General features: G+C 42.8%; 2 protein-coding genes across 3 annotated transcripts in view; one reads left to right on the forward strand and one right to left on the reverse strand.

The window, feature by feature from the left end:
• On the forward strand, positions 1–6,312 carry LOC110531814 (clarin-3). Of its 2 annotated transcripts, XM_036960683.1 has the most exons (4): positions 2–771; positions 874–949; positions 2,128–2,313; positions 5,352–6,312. In XM_036960683.1, exons 1-4 carry the CDS (start codon positions 616–618, stop codon positions 5,627–5,629), a joined length of 696 nt encoding a protein of 231 aa, XP_036816578.1. In that variant the 5' UTR covers positions 2–615; the 3' UTR covers positions 5,630–6,312. The 2 variants fall into 2 exon arrangements, with proteins under 2 accessions (XP_036816579.1, XP_036816578.1); XM_036960684.1 differs by lacking the exon at positions 874–949 and having other exon boundaries at positions 1–847.
• A 5,092-nt stretch (positions 6,313–11,404) lies between these two features.
• Positions 11,405–11,891, reverse strand: part of LOC118943918 — a 9,906-nt gene continuing 9,419 nt past the window's right edge. The window contains exon 5 of the mRNA XM_036960837.1: positions 11,405–11,418. Coding sequence (XP_036816732.1) covers positions 11,405–11,418 — 14 coding nt within the window. The remainder of the gene's footprint in view (positions 11,419–11,891) is intronic.

Genomic DNA, 11,891 nt, shown 5'->3' on the forward strand with positions numbered 1-11,891 from the left:
TTTTATAACCTACAGGCTAGTCACGCCTGTCCTCTCCTCAGACCGTCACGCCTGTCCTGTCCTCAGACCATCACGCCTGTTCTCTCCTCAGACCGTCACACCTGTCCTCTCCTCAGACCATCACGCCTGTCCTCTCCTCAGACCGTCACGCCTGTCCTCTCCTCAGACCATCACGCCTGTCCTCTCCTCAGACCATCACGCCTGTTCTCTCCTCAGACCATCACGCCTGTCCTCTCCTCAGACCGTCACACCTGTCCTCTCCTCAGACCATCACGCCTGTCCTCTCCTCAGACCGTCACACCTGTCCTCTCCTCAGACCGTCACACCTGTCCTCTCCTCAGACCATCACGCCTGTTCACTCCTCAGACCATCACGCCTGTTCTCTCCTCAGACCATCACACCTGTCCTCTCCTCAGACCATCACACCTGTCCTCTCCTCAGACCATCACGCCTGTTCTCTCCTCAGACCATCACGCCTGTCTTTGGGACACCAGAAGGGTAGATGATTATAGCCTACTACTCTGCTATTGAAGCTGATTCGGAGAGTTACAGAACCAATAAGGGTTTGGACGTCTTCATCTTCTTCTTCATCGGTGTGGCTGGAATATTGTGACAATGCCCTCCACCAAGAAGGCTCTGCATTTTCTGAGTAGTGCGCTGGCTACCACGGTATCCGTGGCGATTTTAGGTTATGGGATGTCGACAGAATGGGCCGTTTCCAAAATGCTTTGCTCTGGATCTGAAAACGTTTTCACCAACGGCTCCGCCAACATATCATACGAGCTTTTCTATGGGGCGATCGCCAGAGGTTCTTGTCCGGTGTTCGGAGGTGAAAAGACCATTCAAGGTATGTTTTAATCGTGCTCCGCCAACATATCATACGAGCTTTTCTATGGGGCGATCGCCAGAGGTTCTTGTCCGGTGTTCGGAGGTGAAAAGACCATTCAAGGTATGTTTTAATCGTGCTCCGCCACTGTCCCTCCATACGTGTGCAGAAAGGTGCTGCGTTAACGTTCCAGGACAATAACGTGGACTTCATAATAAATAATGCAACGACGTAAGTGTAAAGTTCCCTAGATGTTATTGTCTCTGTTTATGTGTTTCATGTCTGTACCGCTACTTCTGTTTCTTGTTTGGTTCATTTATTTATTCAATTCACTCCCCCAGAACTCGCTGTCCCGACTCCCAGAGTATACGTTACAGGGGTTCTTCAGCTGTGCCTTTAGGGTAAACCTTTTTTTGGTTCCATATAGAACTCTCTGTGGAAAAGGATTGTTCATAGAACCCAAAAGGGTTCTACCTGGAACCAAAAATGATTCTTCAAATGGTTCTCCTATGGGGACAACGAAAATAACCCTTTTAGGTTCTAGATAGAAAACTATTTGGGAAAAAAAGGTGCTAAGATACCACAATTCAGCACTTGGTGGAACTCACCCTAATACTAGTGTATATTCCTAACCTGACTGTTCTAGTTCTGTCTGTGTAGGGGTAGAACTCACCATAATACTAGTGTATATTCCTAACCTGACTGTTCTAGTTCTGTCTGTGTAGGGGTAGAACTCACCATAATACTAGTTTATATTCCTAACCTGACTGTTCTAGTTCTGTCTGTGTAGGGGTAGAACTCACCATAATACTAGTGTATATTCCTAACCTGACTGTTCTAGTTCTGTCTGTGTAGTGGTAGAACTCACCCTAATACTAGTGTATATTCCTAACCTGACTGTTCTAGTTCTGTCTGTGTAGTGGTAGAACTCACCATAGTGAGTTTATATTCCTAACCTGACTGTTCTAGTTCTGTCTGTGTAGTGGTAGAACTCACCATAGTGAGTGTATATTCCTAACCTGACTGTTCTAGTTCTGTCTGTGTAGTGGTAGGACTCACCATAATACTAGTTTATATTGCTAACCTGACTGTTCTAGTTCTGTCTGTGTAGTGGTAGAACTCACCATAGTGAGTGTATATTCCTAATCTGACTGTTCTTGTTCTGTCTGTGTAGGGGTAGAACTCACCATAGTGAGTGTATATTCCCTAACCTGACTGTTCTAGTTCTGTCTGTGTAGGGGTAGAACTCACCATAGTGAGTGTACATTCCTAACCTGCCTGTTCTTGGTCTGCCTGTGCAGTGTTTGAGAAGTTGGCAGAGACAGGTGGAGCTCCTCAGATCCTCCATGGCATAGTGATCACCCTCCTGGCCCTGTGTCTGCTCTGCTCTGCTGGCAGCATCCTCATCACGCTGTACAACAGCGTCAGTAACCCCTACCAGACGTACATGGGACCCATAGGGCTCTACACATGCAGCTCTGGCAGTGGTAAGATCAATAAAGTTCACATCAATTTGTTCAATCAATCAAGCAAAAAAAGAGGCCAGCCAATCAGCGGCACACCTGAAGGTTGTGGGATCAAACCCTATTTAGTCCCATATGAAATACCTCAAGGTTGTGGGTTCAAGCCCTATTTAGTCCTATATGAAATACCTGAAGGTTGTGGGATCAAACCCTATTTAGTCCGATATGAAATACCTGAAGGTTGTGGGATCAAACCCTATTTAGTCCCCTATGAAATACCTGAAGGTTGTGGGATCAAACCCTATTTAGTCCCATATGAAATACCTGAAGGTTGTGGGATCAAACCCTATTTAGTCCCATATGAAATACCTGAAGGTTGTGGGATCAAACCCTATTTAGTCCCATATGAAATACCTGAAGGTTGTGGGATCAAACCCTATTTAGTCCCATATGAAATACCTGAAGGTTGTGGGATCAAACCCTATTTAGTCCCATATGAAATACCTGAAGGTTGTGGGATCAAACCCTATTTAGTCCCATATGAAATACCTGAAGGTTGTGGGATCAAACCCTATTTAGTCCCATATGAAATACCTGAAGGTTGTGGGATCAAACCCTATTTAGTCCCATATGAAATACCTGAAGGTTGTGGGATCAAACCCTATTTAGTCCCATATGAAATACCTGAAGGTTGTGGGTTCAAACCCTATTTAGTCCCATATGAAATACCTGAAGGTTGTGGGTTCAAGCCCTATTTAGTCCCATATGAAATACCTGAAGGTTGTGGGATCAAACCCTATTTAGTCCCATATGAAATACCTGAAGGTTGTGGGTTCAAACCCTATTTAGTCCCATATGAAATACCTGAAGGTTGTGGGTTCAAGCCCTATTTAGTCCCATATGAAATACCTGAAGGTTATGGGATCAAACCCTATTTACTCCCGTATGAAATACCTGAAGGTTGTGCATTCAAACCCTATTTACTCCCATATGAAATACCTGAAGGTTGTGGGTTCAAACCCTATTTAGTCCTATATGAAATACATGAAGGTTATGGGTTCAAGCCCTATTTAGTCCCATATGAAATACCTGAAGGTTGTGGGTTTGAACCCTATTTAGTCCTATATGAAATACCTGAAGGTTATGGGTTCAAGCCCTATTTAGTCCCATATGAAATACCTGAAGGTTGTGGGTTCAAACCCTATTTAGTCCCATATGAAATACCTGAAGGTTGTGTGTTCATTCCCTATTTAGTCCCATATGAAATACCTGAAGGTTGTGTGTTCAAGCCTTATTTAGTCCCATATGAAATACCTGAAGGTTGTGTGTTCAAGCCTTATTTAGTCCCATATGAAATACCTGAAGGTTGTGGGTTCAAGCCCTATTTAGTCCCATATGAAATACCTGAAGGTTGTGGGTTCAAACCATATTTAGTCCCATATGAAATACCTGAAGGTTGTGGGTTCAATCCCTATTTAGTCCCATATGAAATACCTGAAGGTTGTGGGTTCAAGCCCTATTTAGTCCCATATGAAATACCTAAAGGTTGTGGGTTCAAACCCTATTTAGTCCCATATGAAATACCTGAAGGTTGTGGGTTCAAGCCCTATTTAGTCCCATATGACATACCTGAAGGTTGTGGGTTCAAACCCTATTTAGTCCTATATGAAATACCTGAAGGTTATGGGTTCAAGCCCTATTTAGTCCCATATGAAATACCTGAAGGTTGTGGGTTTGAACCCTATTTAGTCCTATATGAAATACCTGAAGGTTATGGGTTCAAGCCCTATTTAGTCCCATATGAAATACCTGAAGGTTGTGGGTTCAACCCCTATTTAGTCCCATATGAAATACCTGAAGGTTGTGTGTTCATTCCCTATTTAGTCCCATATGAAATACCTGAAGGTTGTGGGTTCAAGCCCTATTTAGTCCCATATGAAATACCTGAAGGTTGTGGGTTCAATCCCTATTTAGTCCCATATGAAATACCTGAAGGTTGTGGGTTCAAGCCCTATTTAGTCCCATATGAAATACCTAAAGGTTGTGGGTTCAAACCCTATTTAGTCCCATATGATATACTTGAAGGTTGTGGGTTCAAGCCCTATTTAGTCCCATATGACATACCTGAAGGTTGTGGGTTCAAACCCTATTTAGTCCCATATGAAATACCTGAAGGTTGTGGGTTCAAGCCCTATTTAGTCCTATATGAAATACCTGAAGGTTGTGGGTTCAAGCCCTATGACCACCTTTCACACATTCTCTCCTCCTCGCCTGTATCCCCCTCTCTCTGTGTACTGTCTGAATAAACATGTTACACAATTAGATTAAATTAATTAGATCATTATATGATTTTAAAAAACAACTACATGGATTTCATTAATTCATTATATAGATTGATAAACATGAACGAACAACTCTTTGTGACTAAGTTGACAGGCTAGTAGTAGAACTAATCGTAGTAGTAGAACTAATAGTAGTATAATTAATAGTAGGATAAGTAGTAGAACTAATAGTAGTAGAATTAATAGTAGGATAAGTAGTAGAACAAATAGTAGTAGAACTAATAGTAGTAGTAGTAGAACTAATGGTAGTAGTAGTAGAACTAGTAGTAGTAGTAGTAGTAGTATAACTAATAGTAGTATAACTGATAGTAGCATAACTAATAGTAGTAGTAGAACTAATAGTAGTAATAGTACTAATAGTAGTAGAACTAATAGTAGTAGAACTAATAGTAGTAGTAGTATAACTAATCGTAGTAGAACTAATAGTAGTAGTAGAACTAATAGTAGTAGAACTAATAGTAGCATAACTAATAGTAGTAGTATAACTAATAGTAGTAGTAGAACTAATAGTAGTAGAACTAATAGTAGCATAACTAATAGTAGTAGTATAACTAATAGTACTAGTATAACTAATAGTAGTAGTATAACTAATAGTAGTAGAACTAATAGTAGTAGTAGTAGAACTAATAGTAGTAGTAGTAGTAGTAGTAGTAGTAGTAGTAGTAGTAGTATTAGTAGTAGTAGTACTCTTTTTAACCTCCCCTTTGTTCTTTGCCCCAGCGTGCATCTCCTTCCTGGTGCTCATCCTGTACGTAGTGAACGTCCAGCTGACCGAAATGTCTGAAGACCTGGTTAAGAACGACGTGGGAATCGTTTCAGTCTACCTGAAGGACAAGACCTCAGAGTTCCAGGTGGGATACTTCCTGCTGATCCCCTACATGGTGCTGAGTCTGCTAGCCATCCTCCTGGTGTATCTGTTTGAGCACGCTGCCTACACACACAGACAGGAGCAGCAGAGGCCCACGGAGGACGCCCCTAAAGAGATCATGATGTATTAATATACACACACATCAGGATACAGATTCATAAGATCCTGACTACAACATCTCCCCAACAGACTGACACTGACACTGTGTTGAGTAGTGAAACTCAGTGTCCTTGAAATGGGCGTGTAGGATCCAGGACTGATCCGAGCTCTTATAACACATCTCACAGGCTAATATATAATTAACTCAGATCACCTTGTTTCATCGTTACTACATTTTCCTCTTGCTCTCTGTTTATATATTTATGAATAGCTGACATTTACAATCCACTTGAATTCAAAATGACAAAAAAAATGACACTGCCTGCTTAGTACAGTACCCTAAGGTTAATGCTGTGTTTAGCTAAAAACAGAAGTATACAGCAAGTTGATTACAGTACTACATAGTTTGTTTTGTTAAATACCAGAAGACAATACATTGGTTTCTTCCATAAATACATCATAATATATATTCTCTAAAATGTCAATTCTAATAATAAACCGTGTGGATATTGAGGATTTTCTCGCTTAAAAGGGGTAATCTGCAATTCTAACAAATAACAAACCTACCACCCCCACCATTGATTTTGTAAACAGCTGAAAGATGGGGCTACAGGAATGTCTCCCTCTCAAATTCATGCAATAGAGCTTTGATTACAATGACTCACAATGACTCACCATCCATCCATAGCCAGCAGCATACCACCCTGCATCCCAGTGCTGGCTTGCTTCTGAAGCTAAGCAAGGTTGGTCCTGGTCGGTCCTTAGATGGGAGACCAGATGCTGCTGGATGTGGTGTTGGAGGGCCAGTAGGAGGCACCCTTTCCTCTGGTCTAAAATAAATAAATATCCCAGGGCAGTGATTGGGGACATTGCCCTGTGTAGGGTGTTGTGTCTTTTGAATGGGACGTTAAAAAAAGATTAAAGATCCCATGACACTCATACTATCCTGGCCACCTAGTCATCCCCAGCTTACAATTGTCTCATTCATCCCTGTAACTATTCCCCAGGTCGCTGCTGTAAATGAGAACGTGTTCTCAGTCAACTTACCTGTTGGGAAAAATATCAAGATGATAGTTTTAGCAATGTTTTTAAGGCTATACAGCGTTAATTTACATGTCCATTGTTTACAAAACAAATTGGTAAAAACAAGCTGATATATTGAATGCTGACGGGATATGACAGTTGAACCAAGCACACGAAGCATCTAAGAGTTATGTTCTTCAAGAATCACCGGGGTTGACACTGAGTGTGCGAAACATTAAGAACGCCTGCTCGTTCCAACTCAATATTAGGTGTTCTTAATGTTTTATACGCTCCAGGGAATCTTTCATTTTAGGAACATGACTTCTTAAAGAACTTGATGCTGTAAAATACACTTTGACCTACACGTATCGGCAGGTTGAGTTCCTGTATCTATGACATCACTGGTATAGTTATCTATAAAAACATTTTAAAAATGCAGGCGCTGACGTAGGCTAGAACTATATGGCTGCGTTTACACACGCTGCCCAATTCTGATCTTTTGACCAGTTACATCAGATCTTTTCACATCGGATATTCTTCTGATCGGTTAGGTCAAAAGACCATTTAGTGAAAAGTAAATCAGAATTGTGCTGTCTGTGTGAAATGCAGCCTGTGTAGCCTAGGTTACAGGAATGATTTTAGTCTCTCTCAAAATGTCTACACGAGGAAGATACTGTATTTAGAGAATGGACCCAAAAACACAACACACAAAGGACAGAAACACAACACATATGCTAAGAATCAATAAAGCACAAATAACAGCTATAAACATTTATCTTCACGCCAAGTGAACGACGGCCTTGTTGTACTGTCACTTTGGGGGGCAGCAACAATACACTCCCCAATCTGTTCCACAGTGAGAATCAGTCAGAACTATGACTCTCTCCTGACACCTGTCTGTGAGACTGAGTATTGTTCTTCAATGAAATTCAGGAAAATGACTCTCTGCTGCCATCTGCCTGTGGGACTGAGTATTATTCCTCAGTGAAAATCAGGAGTATGACTCTCTGCTGCCATCTGCCTGTGGGACTGAGTATTGTTCCTCAGTGAAAATCAGGAGTATGACTCTCTGCTGCCATCTGTCTGTGAGACTGAGTATTGTTCCACAGTGAAAATCAGGAGTATGACTCTCTGCTGCCATCTGCCTGTGAGACTGAGTATTGTTCCACAGTGGAAATCAGGAGTATGACTCTCTGCTGCCATCTGCCTGTGGGACTGAGTATTGTTCCTCGGTGGAAATCAGGAGTATGACTCTCTGCTGCCATCTGCCTGTGGGACTGAGTATTGTTCCACAGTGAAAATCAGGAGTATGACTCTCTGCTGCCATCTGCCTGTGAGACTGAGTATTGTTCCACAGTGAAAATCAGGAGTATGACTCTCTGCTGCCATCTGCCTGTGAGACTGAGTATTGTTCCACAGTGAAAATCAGGAGTATGACTCTCTGCTGCCATCTGCCTGTGGGACTGAGTATTGTTCCACAGTGAAAATCAGGAGTATGACTCTCTGCTGCCATCTGCCTGTGAGACTGAGTATTGTTCCTCAGTGAAAATCAGGAGTATGACTCTCTGCTGCCATCTGCCTGTGGGACTGAGTATTGTTCCTCGGTGGAAATCAGGAGTATGACTCTCTGCTGCCATCTGCCTGTGGGACTGAGTATTGTTCCACAGTGAAAATCAGGAGTATGACTCTCTGCTGCCATCTGCCTGTGGGACTGAGTATTGTTCCTCGGTGGAAATCAGGAGTATGACTCTCTGCTGCCATCTGCCTGTGAGACTGAGTATTGTTCCTCAGTGAAAATCAGGAGTATGACTCTCTGCTGCCATCTGCCTGTGAGACTGAGTATTGTTCCACAGTGGAAATCAGGAGTATGACTCTCTGCTGCCATCTGCCTGTGGGACTGAGTATTGTTCCTCGGTGGAAATCAGGAGTATGACTCTCTGCTGCCATCTGCCTGTGGGACTGAGTATTGTTCCACGGTGAAAATCAGGAGTATGACTCTCTGCTGCCATCTGCCTGTGAGACTGAGTATTGTTCCTCAGTGAAAATCAGGAGTATGACTCTCTGCTGCCATCTGTCTGTGAGACTGAGTATTGTTCCACACAACATTTATAATCATTATCTTCACTTCAGCAGGTTGGCAAGCCAATGGTTTGTCTACCTTACACGTTGTTTTGTACTTCCTGTTTTGTACTTCCTGTGTTTTAACTCTTAGATGTTTTGTTTGCAGTGTCTAGCTGAAATGCAGCCATATGTTTTGGGGAATCTGACAAACCTGTTTTTTTGCTTACAGTGTCTAGCTGAATTATAGCCAATATGCTTTGGTGAATCTGTCAACCTGTTGAGTGTCTGTGAGATCCATTACATTGTATGTGGGAGCTTTCTAGAGCATGCTGGGGGTTTCTTCCTTTTCATGGGTACCTTGCATTTAAACATGTTACATTGAATTATGGCACAAATATTGTACACTTCCACTCCAGAAGTAAAACCTCCAGTCCAGTCAGGAAGGTCCGCAGGAAATGTGTCACAGTCGATGAACAACCAGTGACACGGGACCTCGTCACACATCACACTGCCGTTTTCCCATGACTGGAAAAGCACACACCGCGCATGACATGTGGTGATACAGGGATGACAGAGAGCTCTTTTAAAGCTCTTTTAAAGTTCACTCTTGCGTTTCATCTTAACCAGGTCCAGTTTCCCCACCGATTCCAAGGATCAATATGCCTCGGAGAGCCTTGTTGAATGTTACAATCTCCGGAAATATCATGTTTCTCCCTATTTTATTCCCAGTGTCAAGAAAGGAAAACAAAAGAACGCATGAATCCATACACAAATACACAGTCTGTAGTTTACTGGCCTGCTGAAGAGATTCCATACACACAGTCTGTAGTTTACTGCCCTGCTGAAGAGATTCCATACACACAGTCTGTAGTTTACTGCCCTGCTGAAGAGATTCCATACACACAGTCTGTAGTTTACTGCCCTGCTGAAGAGATTCCATACACACAGTCTGTAGTTTACTGCCCTGCTGAAGAGACTCCATACACACAGTCTGTAGTTTACTGGCCTGCTGAAGAGATTCCATACACAAATACACAGTCTGTAGTTTACTGCCCTGCTGAAGAGATTCCATACACACAGTCTGTAGTTTACTGCCCTGCTGAAGAGACTCCATACACACAGTCTGTAGTTTACTGCCCTGCTGAAGAGATTCCATACACACAGTCTGTAGTTTACTGCCCTGCTGAAGAGATTCCATACACACAGTCTGTAGTTTACTGCCCTGCTGAAGAGATTCCATACACACAGTCTGTAGTTTACTGCCCTGCTGAAGAGACTCCATACACACAGTCTGTAGTTTACTGGCCTGCTGAAGAGATTCCATACACAAATACACAGTCTGTAGTTTACTGCCCTGCTGAAGAGATTCCATACACACAGTCTGTAGTTTACTGCCCTGCTGAAGAGACTCCATACACACAGTCTGTAGTTTACTGGCCTGCTGAAGAGATTCCATACACACAGTCTGTAGTTTACTGCCCTGCTGAAGAGATTCCATACACACAGTCTGTAGTTTACTGCCCTGCTGAAGAGATTCCATACACACAGTCTGTAGTTTACTGGCCTGCTGAAGAGATTCCATACACACAGTCTGTAGTTTACTGCCCTGCTGAAGAGACTCCATACACACAGTCTGTAGTTTACTGCCCTGCTGAAGAGATTCCATACACACAGTCTGTAGTTTACTGCCCTGCTGAAGAGATTCCATACACACAGTCTGTAGTTTACTGCCCTGCTGAAGAGATTCCATACACAAACACACAGTCTGTAGTTTACTGCCCTGCTGAAGAGATTCCATACACACAGTCTGTAGTTTACTGCCCTGCTGAAGAGACTCCATACACAAACACACAGTCTGTAGTTTACTGCCCTGCTGAAGAGATTCCATACACACAGTCTGTAGTTTACTGCCCTGCTGAAGAGACTCCATACACAAACACACAGTCTGTAGTTTACTGCCCTGATGAAGAGACTCCATACACACAGTCTGTAGTTTACTGCCCTGCTGAAGAGACTCCATACACAAACACACAGTCTGTAGTTTACTGCCCTGATGAAGAGACTCCATACACACAGTCTGTAGTTTACTGCCCTGCTGAAGAGATTCTTTAAAGCTGCAATCAGCAGTTGAAACAAAAAACAAAGCCTTTTCCCCTCCACTGTTTTGCTAAAAAGCTGACTAAATGGGTCCGGAGAAATGTGACCACTCTCCAATTCATAGACACAGAGCTGTAGATACAAGGCCTGGTTGTCTAACACAACACCATGATAGTTTGAATCGTGTTCGGAGGCTAATCACTTCCTTTGTTTAGGCATATTGCAGTCGAACAACGCTGATATTTTGAGTGTTACAGTTGACCTAAGCGCATGAGGCAATTTATTTTATGTTTATTTAACTAGGCAAGTCAGTTTAAGAACAAACTCGTATTAACAATGAAGGCCTAGGAACAGTGGTTTAACTGCCTTTTTCAGGGGCAGAAGGACAGATTTTTACCTTGTCAGCTCGGGGGATTCGATCTAGCAACCTTTCGGTTACTGGCCCAACACTCTAACCACTAGTTTACCTGCCGCTGACCAGTTATATTCTTCAAGAATCAATGGATATACCTGTATATCATTCATTTATAAGTCCAAAAATGGATGTATCTACTGCAGAATGTCTCTCTAAGATGAGGTGACATGTTCTTCAGTATAAACCTAAAGAGAGATTCCACAGCTGTGATTAGGATGACTGTGCTGACGGAGGATACAGGGGGAGACGAGGGACGAGGGGGGGCGAGGAGGTGTCCTATTACCCATGATCCTCCTGTCTCATCGCCATCACTCAGGGTCTAGGTCTGTTGGTACATGCCCTTCCTTCCCAGCGTCCCTCATCCACAACGCTCCAGTTCACCTCTCAGCTGCCACACAGCGGCTTTTAACCACATTCTAACACACATCAAAGGAACCACTTCTCCTTGAGGAGCTCAAACACTTCAGGAGACTCGGACCGGAGAAAAGGAGGAGGTCTGGGAGACTCGGATCGGAGAAAAGGAGGAGGTCTGGGAGACTCGTATCGGAGAAAAGGAGGAGGTCTGCTATGGATTCTGTAACATCAGAAATAGATGTTAAAATGACAAGACTCTTGAATACGTACACTGAATCTTGGAGTTCAGTTTACCTTCATGATGAGTGCAAGTGCAAAATTAATTCATATTCACAATGATGAC

This window comes from Oncorhynchus mykiss, chromosome 23, assembly GCF_013265735.2.
Source record: "Oncorhynchus mykiss isolate Arlee chromosome 23, USDA_OmykA_1.1, whole genome shotgun sequence".
Classification (NCBI taxonomy): domain Eukaryota; kingdom Metazoa; phylum Chordata; class Actinopteri; order Salmoniformes; family Salmonidae; genus Oncorhynchus; species Oncorhynchus mykiss.

Bases quoted from the DNA above. Each gene is read 5' to 3' on its own strand.
- LOC110531814 (XM_036960684.1), top strand. From the start codon at position 616: ATGCCCTCCACCAAGAAGGCTCTGCATTTTCTGAGTAGTGCGCTGGCT. The intron at 848-2,127 runs GTATGTTTTAAT...CTGCCTGTGCAG, and splicing joins AGGTGAAAAGACCATTCAAG to TGTTTGAGAAGTTGGCAGAG. The intron at 2,314-5,351 runs GTAAGATCAATA...TCTTTGCCCCAG, and splicing joins CACATGCAGCTCTGGCAGTG to CGTGCATCTCCTTCCTGGTG.